At 43.0% G+C, this 18524-nt stretch overlaps 1 protein-coding gene across 1 annotated transcript in view; it reads left to right on the forward strand.

Annotated features, from left to right (window-relative positions):
- The window catches only part of TENM4 (teneurin transmembrane protein 4), a 766570-nt gene that overhangs the window by 579973 nt on the left and 168073 nt on the right, over positions 1–18524 (forward strand). Inside the window, exons 12-14 of the mRNA XM_045020846.1 lie at positions 5828–5929; positions 10756–10950; positions 16072–16272. Coding sequence (XP_044876781.1) covers positions 5828–5929; positions 10756–10950; positions 16072–16272 — 498 coding nt within the window. The remainder of the gene's footprint in view (positions 1–5827; positions 5930–10755; positions 10951–16071; positions 16273–18524) is intronic.

Below are 18524 nucleotides of genomic sequence, written 5' to 3' on the forward strand. Positions count from 1 at the left end.
TAGGTGGCCAGTGCAAGTCCCTGCAGGTTCCCCAATGTCACACTGCTGTCTTCACTGTGCTGGTTTGAACCCCGCTAGCGCAAGTCTGTCTACCACACTCGGGCACCGGCTTCCCCCGGGGTGCTGAACCCCCGCTCAGCTGCAGGCCCTGCCCCCACTCTACCCTTTCCCCCAAGCACCCACCCCCACTCTACCCCTTCCCCCAAGCCCCAGCCCCGCCTCTTCCTGCCCCGTTCTGCCCCCTCCCCGAGAACGCCCTGTCCCTACTCCTCCCCCTTCCCTCCCAGCACCTCCTGCACACCGCAGTAGGTGGGAGGCACTGGGAGGGAGGGAGGGGGAGCAATTTATCCACAGGGCAGCCGGCAGGTGGGAGGTGCTGGGGCGGGGGAAGTGAGGGGAGGTTGGATGCTGGTGGGAGCTAAGCACCGCTAATTTTTTTCTGTGGGTGCTCCCGGGCTGGAGTACCCACGGAGTCGGCACCTATGCTACCACAGCTGGGCACCTACCACGTAGGTATACCCACTGTGCCTTAATTTACCCAGCTGTACAAAAGTTTGATATTATTCACTGTATCTACTTCACAGGAGTTGGCATCAGGATTGATTCATTAAATCATATTTTTTGTGGATAAGCTTAAAGGTGCTAACAGTGCAAAGTATTATTACTAGATATAGCAAATGCCGGACATCCCCAGATCAAAAGCACAGTCTAGGGATGTTACCAAAAGAAATTGCTGGAGTATCTGCATTGAGTGGAATTTAATCAGTAGTTAGAAAACAGCCCTGGTACTTATTAACTCCTAGGAAAGCTACTACTTTCCATTGCCTGCTGGATAACTAGTTTTTCTTTGCCAGTAGATAATTCCCTCTAACTGCCTAGGGAGCGATGATTCTTGGTGGCTATCGTAGCTATAAAATATTTAACTTTAACATATAATTGTGTTACTGCAGCCTCTAATAGGATTTGGTGTCAGCTAGATGTCTGCCTTGGCCTCTGGCCCAAAGATATAGACCCGAGTTATTAAGCTGAATAAATAAATAAGAAAGATATACAGTTATAGTAGCAATACTGCTGACCAATGAGCATGGTAATTATCTGAAAGAAAAATCTATCCAGAGTCTAGCAATTTGTCCATCTCTTTAATATATTTATTGTATTTCATCCGAATAAAGGTAATTCATACAGGTAATTGTAGGCCAGAGTGATAGATGTTTATAGAGCTCACCACAATACATTTGACCTTTGCACAGCTCTTTGTCAGAAGCAAAGTGATCCACTGAACAGACCACCAGCCTGGGAGCTAGCAAACATCAGCTCAGTTCCTGCCTCTGTCACACTTTTTTAATGTTGGTATAATTAGTATAACTGGTCTGTGCCTCAGTTTTCCCATTTGTAAAATGGAAATAATAAGAGACTGACCTTTACTAAAGCCCTTTGAGATCGTTGGATGAAAGACATATATAGAACAAAGTCTTATTATTGGTATGGACAGCAAAATGGCGTCTAGATTTTCCTGTTTAATAAAAAGAGGTGCACTGGAAAGACAAGTAATAGGATGAAGTTATACAATGAAAAATTTAGTTTGAATTTCCAGTAACTTCCTAACTGTGAGCTCGCTCGGACGGACAGTCTCATATGAGACCTGATCAAAAAACCTGGGCCAGATCCTCAGCTGATATAAATCAGTGTTGCAAATGGAGTTATGCCGATGTACCCCAGATGAGGATCTGGCCTCTTATCAATTGAAACAATTAGCACTATACTATAGAAGATGCTGAAAGTGTGCAGTAGGGGGGCAGTTTAGCTCTGGAACGGGTGTGTTCTGATCTAATAAATATTTTCCACCTCTTGCTTTTATAGATCTGAGACACTTTTGCAAATCCTTCCCTTCTCCCTGGGCGAGGTGGGTTTGACTAGTGTGAATTGTGGGGTGAGGGTAATACCTAGGGATATGTGTATAGTTATGACAAAGCTGAAAAATAAGGGTTAGGATGGATACTGGAACTCAAACATACCCTAGCTAATATTACGGTATATGGGCATACTTAAGGGAGAAGAGTACTTTTAAACACTTGCCCAGTTCAATTGGCTTTGATGCTTTATGGAATTTACTAATTTAATTGATCATAGCAACCATTGAAGTTTTAGCCAAGTCCTCTCTTCTGCCACATGTGTGCAAACTTAGCTGTTTTATTTTTCATATTTCCATGTTTTCCCCATATTTTCTTAAAACACTCTCACTTCACCTCATTTTTATTTTCCAGGCAATGGATAGAACAATGAGTATGTGCAAGCTGTAAGATTGTCACACGAACAGGATTCCAGCTGGTGCAGTAACACTTCTTATGTTTTCATGCTGCCGGCAGGCTGGCTTTAGGCAGGGGCATTTAGGTGCTCTGTGATCTTGTTCTGACTTGGCAACTCATATGATCAGCCAATCTCCTCTGGCATTGGAATCAGAAAGAGATGCAGAGGGTGGCTGACATGCCCAGTTCAGTCCTTCAGGAGCTATGACTCCTGCAAACATTAAGACAATCCCTGACTGACTGAACTTAGTAAAACTTTACTTTAGGCTTCTAGATTTTTCATGTAGACTCCTAACCCCTGAAACCAGATCCAGCCTTGTGATGCAACTGCAGGATTTTCTTAGGAGCTTTAGGCAGATGTGGTTTTGTGGTTGCCTCCAAATTAAAAAGAGCACCCAGTTTAGGAGAGTTCTGGAGAACCGGAGTAGGGTCACATTCTGGAATGTATAGAAATGAAATGAATGATGAATATCCCACTGCCAGTCAGCTCTTAGACTTCTGCTCCTCAGCCCCCCAGTCACAGTGCTTGTTTGGTCTCAGTGGCTACCAGAGATAGTGAAGGAACAGCATGTTCATTTAGCACCCACTGTTTGAAAATATTTTTTGAGCTTCGTGGAAGCAGCTTCCTTTCCTACCCTGACTTTGGAAAACGGGATGATCATGTAACATGGATCTTTCTTGTTGCCGAAAAGTTGGTCTCAATTGTCAGAGAGCTTTTGGAAGAATGTAGGGACCTTTAATTGCCCTGTGTTACACCAGCCAGGTTTATATTCTTCGCTGTCAAGCAGAAGTTACATGGCACCAGCCACTGGGGGAACAATATTTTAGTCTTCTCCAGTCCTTTCTGTCTCCCTGGAAGGGGTTTCTTCAGGACAATGATGCAGAAAAGCAGATGTCCATAAAATGAGGGCATTATAGTAAGTGTCACTCTCAGACTCATTAGAAAAATGTAACACCTCAGATAGCATTTAACTGTGACAAAGTGATTTTAAGGACCTAGCTTCTTATTATCAACACATAATTAAAAACTGAGGAGGTACTCTACAGCGTATTTGCTATTGTGAATTTTCTCCTAAGTGTTGAATTATTGTCTGGCTTTGATTGCAATTATAAGGTCCATGTCCTTTCCCTCTGAAAACTGGAGCAGAATATCAGTAAATATGGTCAGTGACAAAGTCAAGATGTCATTTGTGGTGAGGCCACACTTGCAGAATACCATTCTGGGAAATCAGAAAGTGGGGAATAATTTTACCACTTTGAGTGTACATGGGAGGGAAAGGTTGTATCTAATACATGGGTCATTATGTATGTGTTTCCCTGCCCTCTACTATGTGGGAATGCCAGGTCTGTACAATTGTACGTGAATACTACATGCTGCCTATTAGTGTCAGTCACAGAGAGAATAGAAACTCTAAATACTACTGTAACTAATGGAGATTGATCTTTAATTAATGGGTAAAGTGGTAGATGCCTGTGGTTTTGGAGCAAAGGTCACGGGTTCTAAGCCTAATGGTGCATTGTGCTTTAGATGCTGACTGTGCTCTTCGTTGTTTGTGTTAATTGTTTTCTTACATGCAAAAGACTCCATGCCCCCTCACGGTTGTAAGGACCCGCCGCCGCCTCCTCTGCAGCTTCTCTGTTCAGTCACTGAAAATCATAACTTGAAAAGAATGGGAAATTTCTGTATTCCGTGGGCGTTTTATTAACATTGAGACTCGTATCATGCTGAGTAGTACTTAGAGTATCCCTGTTTCTTATTACCTTCAAGGGAAATGCATGTGTAAATACTGCTCAGAGTGAATGAGGCTTGCAGAATTGGGCCCATAATGGTAAGCTAAGACCTCTCTGTGGGACCCTTATATGTATATTAAATAGGTACAAATCATTCAACCTCTGTTCTAAGAAAATTTTACTGAAAACAAAAATTCCTGACAAGGATCTTTTGCTGTGGCAATGGAATCACACCTATATGAACAAGCATCATAAAGTTATGAAAAGCAACTATTCATAGGCTAAGTTGAAATTTTAATTGGGGTCAGGCTAGATATATAAATCCATCTGCTAATAGGTGAAGGCTGCAGCAGTGTCAAAACTGATAAAGGTCCAGTGTCCCTGCATTACTACTGCGTTAACAGCGTGGTGAATCAGACCCAGTGTTAACTAGAAACTGTGGCGTTATTTCCATACATCATAAAGTGGACGTCTGCTTAGCATGAGAACCTCAGTGTCAGAGAAGTGATAAGTCTTTCTTTACCTGCACAATAAAGCCCAGGACTTATTGGAACTATATGTGGGGTCCTGAAACTCAGTTTTTATTATTTAAAACTGCCGTTGCACTCTATGGATGATTAAATTACACCTTGTCCATTACTGTGGCCTTCAGGATCCCCTATCAATCAGGGCAGAGCCAATCAGAAATAAGCTTCCTTTCTGCCAAGTTCAGAAACTAATACCACTTTTGGCTCCAGATGTTTCAGCTCATTAGACGAACAGGAGGTTTCCAAATAGGTTTGCTACCACAAGGCCCTATGAATTAAGCACCTGAGAGTGCAGAGTTATTGTCCAGCACTCTACCATTCCCAACCTGTATAAGTGAATCCAGTTTTAATATAATGTGCATTTCACTTTGAGGAAATCTGAAATAATAGCCTGGGATGAACCATAATGTGTTATCATCTTTCCAAGCTACACACAAAAAACTACCCTACCTTTACTCAATCTTCACTTAAGAAAAGAGTGGTTTTCATTCCCTTTGTCATTGAAAAATAAGGTTTAATAAGTCATGTGCTTCTTTTTATTAAAGAAATACTGTAAATACTATGCTCTGAGCTGGCATTGGAACAAAACAGACAGCACTAGACATAATTTTCCTCACCTATTAACTGTTCTTGGAAGATGATTATCTAATGTTTTGTCACAGTCAGGTAATTTGTGGAGTTAACTTGAAACCATATCAGGCATGGAATTGTCTCCCAAGGGAAACAGTGGTAGTCACATTGTGTGGGACTTTAAATAACACCTTACACAACACACTAGAAAATGTACTATGGGAAGCAGGGAGATTGACAAGATGATCCTGTAGGGTTTTACCATCTCCAACTTCCAAATTTGCATTTGTAATGCACTTAGTCTAGGGGAAATTCCAGTTTCAGATCAACTCTATTCTTTTCAGATAAATACCTCCAAATTCAAAGGTTCTTGAATCTGCAAAATTGGTCTGGAGATCTTGCAAGAGAACAAGTTCTGATAGGAGGTTTCTGGTATTTCTTGTCTCCAGTCAAATCATAAATAGGAAGTGCATAGAAAAATAATAGAGGAGACCAGTTACCAGGAATTGTTCAGACTCTGGGTGAAGTTTTGACTCGTTTTAATGGGTTTGCCGATCCATATTTTTTATAGTATTGTAGTATCTGTGCTATTGTGTACACACTTTAAGTTATCAGACTGCTGATGGGCTCTGTCGAAGACAGAAGATTTTTCTTGCCTAAAGAAAGTATTTCAATTTTCTTTTCATCTTCTAGAATCAGTGGATAATTGTCCCAGTAACTGCTATGGGAATGGAGACTGTGTTTCTGGAACCTGCCATTGCTTTCTCGGCTTTCTGGGTCCCGACTGCGGCAGAGGTAGGCATTTGTATCTGTTTCAGTAACATCTATACACGTTGTTTCCTCCGGTTACAATTCTCAGAGCGTGTTGGAAGTGTATGCTCATGGTTCTGGTCTTCGTAAGTAAACCTGCTGCAGATTGTGATGGTGCAGTAGAGTGGAAACTGATTGGCTTTGTGGGTTTGTTTGTTTATTACTTGCCATGCTTGTGGTAACCTTAGTGACACAAACCTCTAAGCCCCCCACCTCACCCCCTAGCTGCATGTGAGCAAACAATGAGGATAATGACTCACCAGGAGCTCTCTCTTTGGGAATGTGTTGAGAAAAGGTGGCTTAGAAAGGCTGTGCTATTGTTTCTCCAACAGACCACTTTATCTGTGGATTAGCAGGACTTTATAACGATCCTTTGTCTTCAGCCATCAAGAAGGTGGTCCTTAAGCACCCTCCTCCCTGCCTTAGGCTTCAGAGGTCTCCCTGGCTTACCATAGATGACCTGCAGCAACCAAAGTGAGGGGGAAGACAGATAAGGGTAGATTAAGGCAACCCATGACACTAGGAATGTGAGACCACATGTGGCCCCACCTCTGTTTTAGGAGGTTGACACAGGCATTGCTCGCACAAGGAACGCACAAGGAACCCACCTCCGCCCTAGGCCAGTGCTCCCTGTCTTAAGGCTGGTTAGAGTCGTTCCCAAAGGAGGGTGAGCAAACCCCCACCCAATGGAGCACAGGGCTCTGTGTGAGACTCCTGTTCAAACCACCTCCTCACAGCCCAGGGGAAGGGATGACAATAAAGGTCCCTTCCCTTCTGTGCACACACAGAATTCTCTGCTCAGCTGGTTGTCTGAAGTGTGCCCCAGTGGGTTTCAGAGCTCACAATCCAGTAAAATGAATGGGACAATTCACACCTCTTAGAACTCTTGTTTCAGGCTGCTTGCAGACTCAGGTAGATGTCAATGTATACATTCCAGTCGGTTCACATTAGCTTCTTAACCACAAGGGCTAGAAACATCACTGGAGTTTCTATACCTCCACCATGGCAACTGCAAAGTCTCCATCAGCAGATGTGCTTAGAGGGGTGGACATCTTGATTAATCTGGCTGGTTTGAGTCCTTCTTATTGTCAAAAAATTGTGTGGCTAAAACCCCGTAGATCCAGATCACACTGTCTGCCTCCACGTGGAAAGGAATATCTGGGGGGACTGCTGCTATTTGTGCGTATGTGTGATGTGGCGCCTGCCCCACACTGGGCTCTAGGGTTAATAGAGCCCTTGGGAGGCTGCGCAGGAAGCAGCCAATCAGAGAGGGGCTGCAAGGAGCAGCCAATCAGGGCTGGGCTGGCCCATATAAGAAGGGCTGCAGAGCAGAACAGCTTCAGTCACTCCCTGGAGCTTGAGGAGGGAGGTGGACTGGCTGCCTTGCAGGCTGAAGGCAGCAATCACCCTGGACAGAGCAGGCAGAGACCCAGGGAGCTAAAGGCAGCTCCTGGCAGGCTGCCGGGATTTGCAGGCTGAGGCCCTGAGGCAAGGGCAAAGAGGGTGCTGGGGCTAATGGGAACTGGCCCAGGGAGATCTACTGAGGAGCTAGGTAGGGCACCCAGCAAGTGGCTGCCATATACAGGGTCCCAGAGTAGTGGACGGGCCTGGGTTCACCCCCATCGTCACTGAGGATAGTGACCAGACATTAGGTCACAGTTGAGGGAAGTGGCTGGACAGCCGACTGCAGGTCCCCCAGAATAGAGGAGCACAGAATGCGGCACAGCTGGAGGGCTGGGAGTGACCTGGGTCCCTGGAGCAGAAGTGATGGTGGCGAGACACCACCGGAAAAGGGCACACCCACTAGCAGAGCTGATCCCCGGGACAGCCAGCAGGGGGCGCCACAGTGGGGTGAGTTGCACCACATTACAATGTGTTTTCTGTTGGATTTTCAGCCCGTGGTGCTCCCTGCGGTACTTGTTAAGTGGGAGCATCTTGCTGTGAGTCATGATACCAGTGCTCCAGGATCTGGTTGGCTGCCTGTTGGTTTCCAGTTGGAGTTTAAGGTGTTGGGTTTGGCCTGCAAATCACTCAATGGCTTGGGGACCTGAGAGACCACCTCTCTCTGTATGCCATACTGCTGCTGTGGAGATCAGTAAAGATGCTCAGGCTGTAGTTCCATGGGTTTAATTCAGCTTTGGCATTTGCTTTTCAGCTTGGCCTAAAATTGTGGGATCTGTTATTGCATGCTGCAAGGCTCATCTTTTGGGGGAAGAAGCATGAGGAGGCCTCACAGCAGCTGGAAATGGGGATCAGGGGCTGAACAAAGAGTCATTATTAACTTTTTCCTGGCTGGTTAGTTTTAGCCGCATGAGGGAGACAAGGCTGCTAGATTTATATTGCTGAGCTAGAATGTTGGATCGATCCCAGGGTCACCTAGAGCAAGGGAGAAGGGGCTCTTTTATTTTGTAAAGATCCAAGCAAACGAATGAAGTATTTTGCAGTGATATTCTTTAATGCTGCGCTTTACAATAAGTGGCGAGTGTTTGGGTCATTGCAATCATATTTGTTCAAGGGAATTACCATAATTTAAACAAGAGCACACAAAACCATCCTTAACACTGTTTGGCTAGAATCTGAATTATAAAGATTCCACATCTGTAATGGTCCAGCTAAAAGACATGGTTTTTAAAATGAGATACGAAGGGAAGGGATTAAAGAATTCCAAAAATCCCTGCTTTCCCTATAATTGTGGGATGCAACAAAGGAGACATTGCAATCACTGTTGCCTTGTCATTCTCAGCAGCTGTTTAGAGACAGTCATGGACGTGTTCTCACACAGGTCTCTTTAGCACTCTAGCCTTCTCACATGTGGTCTGCAATTTATCTGATCTTGTACTGAGTGATCAACTGTCTTGTCAGAACACAGGTAAATCTGTCTCAGCACCTGTGTAGTCTCACTGGTTAAAGGGGATTATTCTTTGTCCTTGTTCAGGAAAACCATGGCTCTGTCTTCTCCCTGTACCTTCAAATAGGCTCCATTATTCAGTGTTTTAAATTTTAGACAGGTGAATGGAAACCTTCAGTCAGGTCAGCTAAAAAGTTAAATTACAGAGCTTCTTTTGTTCTGGGTAGTGTGTAGCACCTAATACATCTTACCCAATTTATGCCTTGTGCTGTGCACACAGATATCACCTTGCAAATGATGCACTTGACACATATACTCTCAATGTACCTTATTTCAGGCAAATAAAGCACTGTTTTGGAACAAGCAAGCATTTCCAAGGTCCTTTCCCCTGTAAATCTCTTGTATTTTAATCAGGAAAATATGTTCCATTGTAGATCAAGCAGGTTTAATACAATGTCAGTGGTGGTAACTTATTATATTGGGCCACTGCTGTCATGGTGCTTTCACACACTCAGACTGGCTTGCCTGTAATGAGAGGCATGAAAGCAACACTGGAGAAGCATTGTGTTGCTATCCTGAGAGGTTAGTAACAGATAGAGAGATGATTTCTTTAGCTACAATGAATATCTCTTCCTGTGTGCACTGAAATGCAGGAATAATGTAAAACGGGGCATTGTATCCAGCCCAAGTCTAGCGCAGGTGGGTTACAATACAGACTGCAGTATTGTACACAATTTCTCTATAGTGTTTGTCACTAAAATGTTCAGAAAATGCTTTAGTGAGTGACAGACATGTAAGCTAATGCTTATCCAGCTGCTCTCATCTAGCATGATGTGGGCAAAAGAAAACCGGGATATACACATGCCCTTGCAGCTGAATTTCAGTGAAGAGAAAATGGAATGATGCAGTAATGTGGCAAAGGGAGCCTGGCTAAAGTGAATAGGTTTTGAGATGTGCAGTGGTATGCTAAACTAACTGTGCGATCTTGTACAGTATTTCGCTGTGACACTCTTAGTACCTTTCCCAGACCTGAAGAAGGCTCGAAAGCTGGTCTCTCTCACCAACAGAAGTTGGGCAAATAAAAGATATTACCTCACCCACCTTGTCTCTCTAGGTTTTGAGATGGTATTTGAAGAGAGGAAGCATCTCATTTCCAGTTAGACATGGCAGTAAAGGAGAGTCATGTTGAGGAGCATAGGGGAGTCCATGACTGGAGCTGTGGAGTTCGTGAGCAGGGAAGTAGCAGGACATATATTCAGAGAGAAGCATTTTGAAAAACAAGAGGACAGTTTTGTATTTGGAGATGAAGAGCTAGTGAAGCTGATGGCCATAAAGAGTGGCTGAGGACCGGGCAAGGTGCTATCGTGAACTGAAGTGGGAGAATAATCAGCTGCAGAATTCCAGTTGCATCTCAGCAAAGAACTTGAAGACCATAAAACCAGGAATTATACAGCACAAATGGGGGAGTGCTTAATAAATAGCTAAGGTTTGCAGCAGAGGCAGGGTCAAGGAAATCATGAAGTATTCGGATGATCTAGAGACAGTGCAAAGCAGATCTAAAGACAGTGAAGATATGGAAGGAGAAAAAAGATTAAAGGTCCTGGAGGACGCCAATACTTCTGATCTCGGGATTGAATGAAAGGTCTGATTCCAGATTGCTGTAGGACACATCAGAGACCCAGAATAAAGAGGCATTTTCACCCAGAAGCATGATTTCATGTTTTAAGCATTCACTTGTAGAAAGGTCTGAGGTAACCAAGAGCAAAGAGATTCCAGGCAGACAGACAGACAGATGGGAAATGTAGAGCTGAGTGTGATCCATATAGAAGTGTTGCCCTTGGTGTTAAAGGCAGAGTTGAGATACCCCAGTGGCAGAGTATATATGAAGAAGAGAATAGGGTCTTTCCTCACCCACATATGACATAAGTATGTTTTAATGCTGTTTCTTTTCCATTTCCCTCAGCCTCTTGTCCAGTACTGTGCAGTGGAAATGGTCAGTACATGAAAGGGCGATGTCTATGCCACAGTGGCTGGAAAGGGGCAGAATGTGACGTTCCAACAAACCAGTGCATTGACGTATCCTGCAATAACCATGGCACGTGCATCATGGGGACCTGTATCTGCAATCCAGGATACAAGGGGGAGAGCTGCGAAGAAGGTATTTGCAAGTTGCATTCAATTAGCCTTTTTGGCTCTGATTGCTGATCTAGAATTACATATGTAGAGATGGTACTGAATAATTCTGGCACTTAGACACCACAGTAATAGGCACCTTAGAAATGCGACAGATGAATGGAATGCGAAAATGATATGTTGTAATAGCTTGTGGTTATCTGTCATATTTGTGCAGTAATTGGGTGAAAAGCCATCAAACGTTTCAGATAGACGGATCGGGTTGAGGGGCCAGAACATCTGATCACATGTTCAAATGTTCTTATTAAAGCATCATTTCCATTTACACATCTAAACGTATAATTACTTTAAGAGGGTATTTTTCTGGCATGCTATGCCAAGTGGTTGCTTACGTATATAAAACGGTGGAGTATGTGAGAGGCCCTGTTTCCTTTCAAGTTTAAAAGCATAGATGTGTTCAGGACATGAATTTAAGCTCAACTTCAGAACCAGATATCATTTCAATGGATCTGCCATACATTTCTTTCACTTCCCATTAGCCCTGAAACATTTTTCCATTTACAGTTAGTTTTGTGTCTCCCAAGTATGGTGCCAGTAAGCACTTTAATTATTTTGTGCAGGTAATCATCCTGTCTGCATCATGGAATACGAACAAGATAAATGTTCATCTTCCCCTATTCGGAACCAACTCTTAATGCAACAGTTCTTTACAAACACAAACAAACAAAACAAAAAAACGGACAATTGTTTCCATATTTACAAATGATCCCTCAATCAGCCAGTTATAGAGAGATCTCCAGAAGGGCCTGATTTTCAGAGGTGGCATAGCTCCCGCTGTGACTTCATTTGAAGTTGTAAGTGTGCAGCACTTCTGAAAATGTAATGCAGAAAACCCCAAAGACAGTTCATTTTGGGTTTAATTCATCTCTCCACAAATGCCAATCCAACCCCTTAAATGGTGCATAGGCTTCAGACATGACCTTTGGACAAGAGTGAATGTCACTCCATAATTTACCTGCAATTGCTACAGTGAGTATGAGATAAAGAATCCCCTCGGCTGGTTACTTTTTATACAATGGCAATGAGAATAACCTGAGTTGGATTCTGGTACCCAAACGGCACTTCTTAGGAGCATAAAATGAATTCTGAGTTGAGCATCTGGCATTAGATGGCTTGTGTCTCAGTTACAGTTGGTTGGATACAGTGAAGGTGTAAATTCCATGCTACTATGCCATCTCTTGAGAAAATTTACCTTGGCTAAAAAAATGCTAACAGTGTCATAGATCTGGGAAGCAGAGAAAACTCAAAGTTATTATTACTGAAAAGATTCACTAAGCAGGTCACTATATCTCTTCATTATTAAATCATCACTGGTATCTAAACAAAAGTGGCAAAATGGAAACTATTTAAGAATCAGAGTCAGATTCTGCCCTCAGTTAGATGCATGAGTAACCCTACTGATGTCAGCGAGGTTTAATGTATGGAACACGGAGCAAGATCTGTTTTTTTCCTAATATGAACCTCCTTTCCCCAGCCTCATTTGAAGCAGTAGAATAAACCCAGTTCAGTTGTTTTATATCATCACTGTGGCAGGGGACACTATCACAGTCCCATTAGGTGGAAACATGAAAAAGAATGAGGAACAAAGAGAACACAGTTTTTCTTATGAGGTTTTAGTATTTTTCTATTATACATTTGTTTTTGATATGCAAAATATAATTTGTAGTATGCCACAAAGGGGCCTGGGGGAGAATCGACCTAGCAATATGCCGTGTAGCAAATCTGCAGGATACTTTTTAAAATCTAACGATATACATTTTTTTAAATTGCATTTACTTTTTGATTTCTCTTTCATTAAGGGACTTCTGGTATTGATTCCGTCTATTATTTCTGTTTCTTTGGTGTCCTTGTTTATAATGGGTTTTCTTTCTAGTGTTTCTTCTTCCTATTTCCCCCCCCGTAGAAGTTCGGCAATGTGCATAAAACATCAGTTACCAATCTTACATAGGTTGTTCTTTTCACTCTTCTAAAGTTTTATTGCCCCATATTTTATAAGGCATAGGCCAAGCCAATAGGACTTAAAGCAGGGGACGAACAAATTTAAGCAATGAAAAATGAGAAGTTACTTTTTGGGTACTAAATAAGTCTAATAACTTGTGTGACCAATGAAGCATATCGGGGAAAGTGTAGTTTCTGCAATAGCATTACTTGCTGCTTGATTTATCTCCCTGGCAAAGGTTATGCAAAAGGTTTACGCTAGAAATGGGACACTTTCTCACCAGGAATTAGACCGTTCTGACTGTTTTCCAACCTGTAAAACAAATATAGATGCAAAATTCAACTATTTCTGGGGTTTGTTGTGTTTTCTATGTTAGACTTTGTACCCTCCTTCCCCACCCTCCCTCTCTTCCTGAGCTAAGTGGCTACGTTTATCAAGCAGAGCTCCCTGGAAAAAAAAAAAGTCCCATTATCCTTAAAAACCACCAGAGCGATAGAAGAAGAGAGCACAAGTCCCTAATCCTGTCCCAGGGTCCTTGCCACAGTGGAGAACGCTTAAAAGAGAGATGGCTACTAAGGGCAAGATTAAAGTTTCCATTGTTTGTGACATCTTTTGAAAGGGCTCATTTCAACATGAAAAATGGCCTTGGGATTATGATAAATGGGGGCTTCTGACACACACACACACACACACACACACACATTCCCCCTCTATAATCTTCTGTGTTAGAGCTGAGGAAGCAGAGTGCTGGCCTTCTGTGATGGAGCCCCATTTAAAACTTACCTTTTTTTCCCAGTCGACCTTCACAGGGAATGATTAATTGCTTGGAGGTAGCCTCTTGTCAGTTAGCCTGTGATCTTTGTTCTCTGTGTTCAAACCATCTGCTGAGAACCTAGGATTCGGTTAGTCTGTTTCATAGTCTCTTTTGTACTTATTACTGCTGAGCAAGAACAGGGCCAGGGCTCCAAGGGTCTCAAGCTAAAATTGGAACCCTAGCTCCCCGCTCACTAATAGTGGAAGAGATTTATAGGCTCATCCTTTCCAGCATCTTGTGATTCTCAAAGGTTGTTCCAGCTATAAGCAGAGGGCCAGAAACCTATGAAACAGAAAATACCCTCGCATGCCTCCGTATAGTAATTGCTGAGCCATTGCTTGTCAGAGTCAGAAGGCTTTGTGAATCTAGGGAATTATCAGAGTCGCTTAATGGGCTGGTGTGTTTCCTTTCAAGGTGTCTGGAACTTAAGCAGGTCACTGGAATTCTCATTAACCCTAAAGGAAAAACACAACCTCAAACCTGTCAGTATATGCTGTGACCACATTGTGTTCTGCTGTATTAGAGCCAGCAGTTGGGCAAATCTGCCCTCACAACTTAGCCTGACACTTGTCATTGATCCGCAGGGCACTGCCACTGGCAGTTTCAAGAGATGGGAATAGTTTGAAGGGACTTTTCTTCCTCTCACCTGCCCTATGTGCTTTTATATAAACAGATGATCAGTTCCTCCATTTCTTGTGGTTTTGTATGTTTCAGTTGGTGGATGAAATTCACCCAGGGGCAGTCAGTCAATAGAAGGCCTCTTTGCACCACTTACATGAAGAGGCAGTTTAGTGGCATAGAATTCTTGTGCAATAGGATCTTCTTAAGTAGGACGCCCAAATGGATTGTCTGTCAGCTCTATTAAGAGACTGGCCTTATTAAAACTTAACATTCAAAAAAGACTAAAAATTAAATATTTGATTAAATAAAAGTACAGAAGTAAAAGGAATTCAATAACAGTTCATCTCTCTTTCCTCTTTTATACCCTGGGTCAGCAAAATAAGCAAGCATGTGACTTAACTTGAAGCATGATCTCAAATCCCACTGAAGTTCACAGGTCTTAAGCACAGGCTTCAAGTTAAGCACATGTTTATGTGTTTTACTGAATCAGGGTCTTACTCTTTATTTGGAAATTTCTCTTAGAAGCCCAAAGCTCAGAATTCCACAACAATGTAATATCTGATTGAGTATCATCAACTTAATAGCACCATTCAAATGCATTCCCATTAAACAGAAATGATGTTAATAATGTCTCAACTAAGATGCTGTTCATGCCACTCACTGTCACTGCCACTGGGCTACACTAATATCTTGAGAGAAATAGTTAAATTGGAAATCCCTTTCAGTGGAATGGGTTTTAATATAGTTTCTGAACATTACCCTATACCAGAAAACAACATTTATAAAGTCCTTTTAGTGTTAACATGGCCCTGTACTGTTCTGGTAGCATCAGTATAAATGTTCTATCTTATTACTAGTGACTCCCAAACACAAAGATTAACCTTTCTGTCTACTAGCTCGTGCTGATCACTGCAGCTTTTGAGCATCTAGCTATTCATGACTTGCATTAGAAATGGTGGAGGAGGAGCATTGTCCGTTTTATAGAAATAGATAAATATTTGGAATAAAGATTGTAACCACTGTGTCAGACAGGTGTGTTGTAACCACGTATTATAATACATAAGTGAAACAGAAATGATTTCCATCTGGGGGTTAAGCTGATAGTCCACTTGATCTCGCCTTTCATGGAGATGAGTGGAGAGAGTATCTGTTGTGTAGACAGGGAGGCTGGATGTGCGGGTTCATATTCCCAGCTCTGTAATGGTCTGAGCAAGTTGCTTATTCTCAGTCTCCCTATTATAAAATGGGGCTAGTGCCTATGGTGTTGTAAGGCTTAATTCATGTCCATACATGAGATCCTTGAATGTATTAATAATATTTATTATTATCCATATGATTATAATACAATAAAGTAAGATGCTATATTGTTCCAAAGTATTTATTATTATTTTATAATTATAAATGTAATTGATTGCCTCCAGTTGGTACTAGACATACAATTTATTAGTATGAGCGTAAGAATGGATTTCACCATGTAACATTCCTTTGTTTTCATTTTACTTTTTTTCTTTCCAGAATCCCATCCTATTTCTCATGCAGAAATTTCTGAAGTGCAAAGCAGCTATTGAGTGCTTCCTGGGGTGGGAGCTGTCTTTGTCTCATTTAACTGCATAGCCACAAGATGCTACTGCATTGTAAACTATAAATATCAAAATGGGTCATTCCGGAACTTTCTGTCTCTGCTTCCCCCCTCCCCCCCACCCCTAATGTAGTGGACTGCATGGATCCCACCTGTTCTGGACGAGGAGTATGCGTACGGGGAGAATGTCACTGTTCCGTTGGCTGGGGAGGAACGAATTGCGAGACACCAAGAGCTACCTGTATGGACCAGTGCTCTGGACACGGGACCTTTCTGCCTGACACCGGGCTCTGCAGCTGCGATCCCAACTGGACCGGACACGATTGCTCAATCGGTAACTGTAGCGGTGACTTTTTTTTTTAAAAAATATAAAATATTAGCAGTTGGGTCTGCAAACATGCACTGCAAACTGGGCATGACTGGAAGCATAACTGCTATCACTCAGCCACATAAATAATTCTGCTTCTGTTGGTGAATTTATAGTAATAGCCCCATTAAAGCTACCTAGGCCGGCTATTGTTCATTATATTGCTATGAATTTAATTTACATGTTGCATATAGCTGCCTGTTGTGTTGTTAATTCTTGATGAAACTTTGTAGCCTCCAAACTTTGTAGCGTTTTGGTGTTTGACTAAAGAATACTTAGTAATGTCAACAAAGAGTCCTGTGGCACCTTATAGACTAACAGACGTATTGGAGCATGAGCTTTCGTGGGTGAATACCCACTTCGTCGGATGCATGTGACGAAGTGGGTATTCACCCACGAAAGCTCATGCTCCAATACGTCTGTTAGTCTATAAGGTGCCACAGGACTCTGCTGCTTTTACAGATTCAGACCAACATGGCTACCCCTCTGATACTTAGTAATCTCACGATCATATAACGGTGAAAAGACAACAGAACCCTTAGAGATGGCAGTTCTACTTCGGGTCTGTTCTCCCTCTAGTGTTTGAATGAAGGCCATGTCTACACTACGGGGTAAGTCGACCTACGCTACAGCTGGAGTCGATGAACCTTAGGTTGAGTTACCACAGGATCTACACTGCTGGGGATCGACCGGAGAAACTCTTCCATTGACTTACCTTACTTTGCTCATCAGGGGTAGAGTACAGGGGTTGACTGGAGTGCGATCTGCAGTCGATTTGATGGGTCTTCACTAGACCCGCTAAATCGACCGCCACTGGCTCGATCTCAGAGGGTCAATCCCAGCTGTAGTGTAGATGTAGCCGAAGTATGTGGTAGGCCAGGAGTGGCCAACTTGAGCCTGAGAAGGAGCCAGAATTTACCAATGTACATTGCCAAAGAGCCACAGTAATACATCAGCAGCCCCCCGTCAGCTCTTCCACCCCCCCTTCTCCCAGGGCCACCGGCAGCCCCGCCAATTAGTGTCTGCCCCTCCCTCCCCGTACTTCCTGATCAGTTGTTTTGTGGCATGCAGGAGGTTCTGGGGGGTGAGAGGAGGAGCAAGGGCACTGCAGGCTTTGCAGGGGAGGGGGCAGGAAGGGGTAGAGTGGGGGCAGGGCCTGTAGCAGAGCTAGGGGTTAAGCAGTGAGCACCCCCCGGCACATTGGAAAGTTGGCGCCTGTAGTTCCAGCCCTGGAGTCGGTGTCTATACAAGGAGCCGCATATTAACTTCTGAAGAGCCGCATGTGGCTCTGGAGCCACAGGTTGGCCACCCCTGTTGTAGGCTGTGAACTAGAGAATAAGCCTTAATATGAAGAACTGTAGTCACTTGTAAAAGATCATGCAAAAAGGGACATAAATGCCTGCAAGTATTTGAAAGGTGCAAACACCTACCAGAGAAAGTATTTTTTATGCGACATCTCCAGGCTTAGACTTCTCATTCCCCAGCTTAAACAGGAAGCTTCTTGGAAACCAGCAGTAGATATCTGAAATAGAGACTCAAGAAAAATGATACACAGGCTTTTTCTCCCTTTTTTTAAGAATAACCCAGTCTCTAAATGGCATCCTCGAAATACCATATGCACGTTAGTCTGGAACTCTGGAGCAATAATCTGCTTGGCCTTTGTTCTGTATTCTGTGTTCACAAATAAGAAGTATAAAGAAGACAGCTGCAGACCACATCTGTAGTGGTTTCTTTACCCTATACAGCTGTTGAGGAACTGAGCCACAAATACAGAGTATAGTTCTGGGCACTGCGGTACAGACACTCCCCGACTTACGCAAGCATTCCGTTCCGGAACACTTTGCATAACTCAAATTTTGCATAAGTCGGAAACATATACCTGACCATTACACACACAAAAAAATAAACCAAACTATTTCTAGCTTACAGAACTTTTTCTGTAAGTGCGGATTTGCATTAATTGGGTTTGCGTAACCTAGGGGGCGTCTGTATTGTCAAGCAACTTAAATGAATTTGTAGCAGAGCAACAAAAAAAAAACTCTTAAGAGAACTGGAAGGATTGATGTGGGAATAAATATGATAAGTTGAATAAATAAGAATAAGCTGACCTTACCATGAGGTGAACTGAGGCGGCTGCCTCAGGTGCCAGACTGTGGCAGGGGCACCACTAGGACCCAGAACGTAGAAAATTGTGTCTGCTGTTGGTGCATATGTATTCT

This window comes from Mauremys mutica, chromosome 1 (genome assembly GCF_020497125.1).
Source record: "Mauremys mutica isolate MM-2020 ecotype Southern chromosome 1, ASM2049712v1, whole genome shotgun sequence".
Classification (NCBI taxonomy): Eukaryota; Metazoa; Chordata; order Testudines; family Geoemydidae; genus Mauremys; species Mauremys mutica.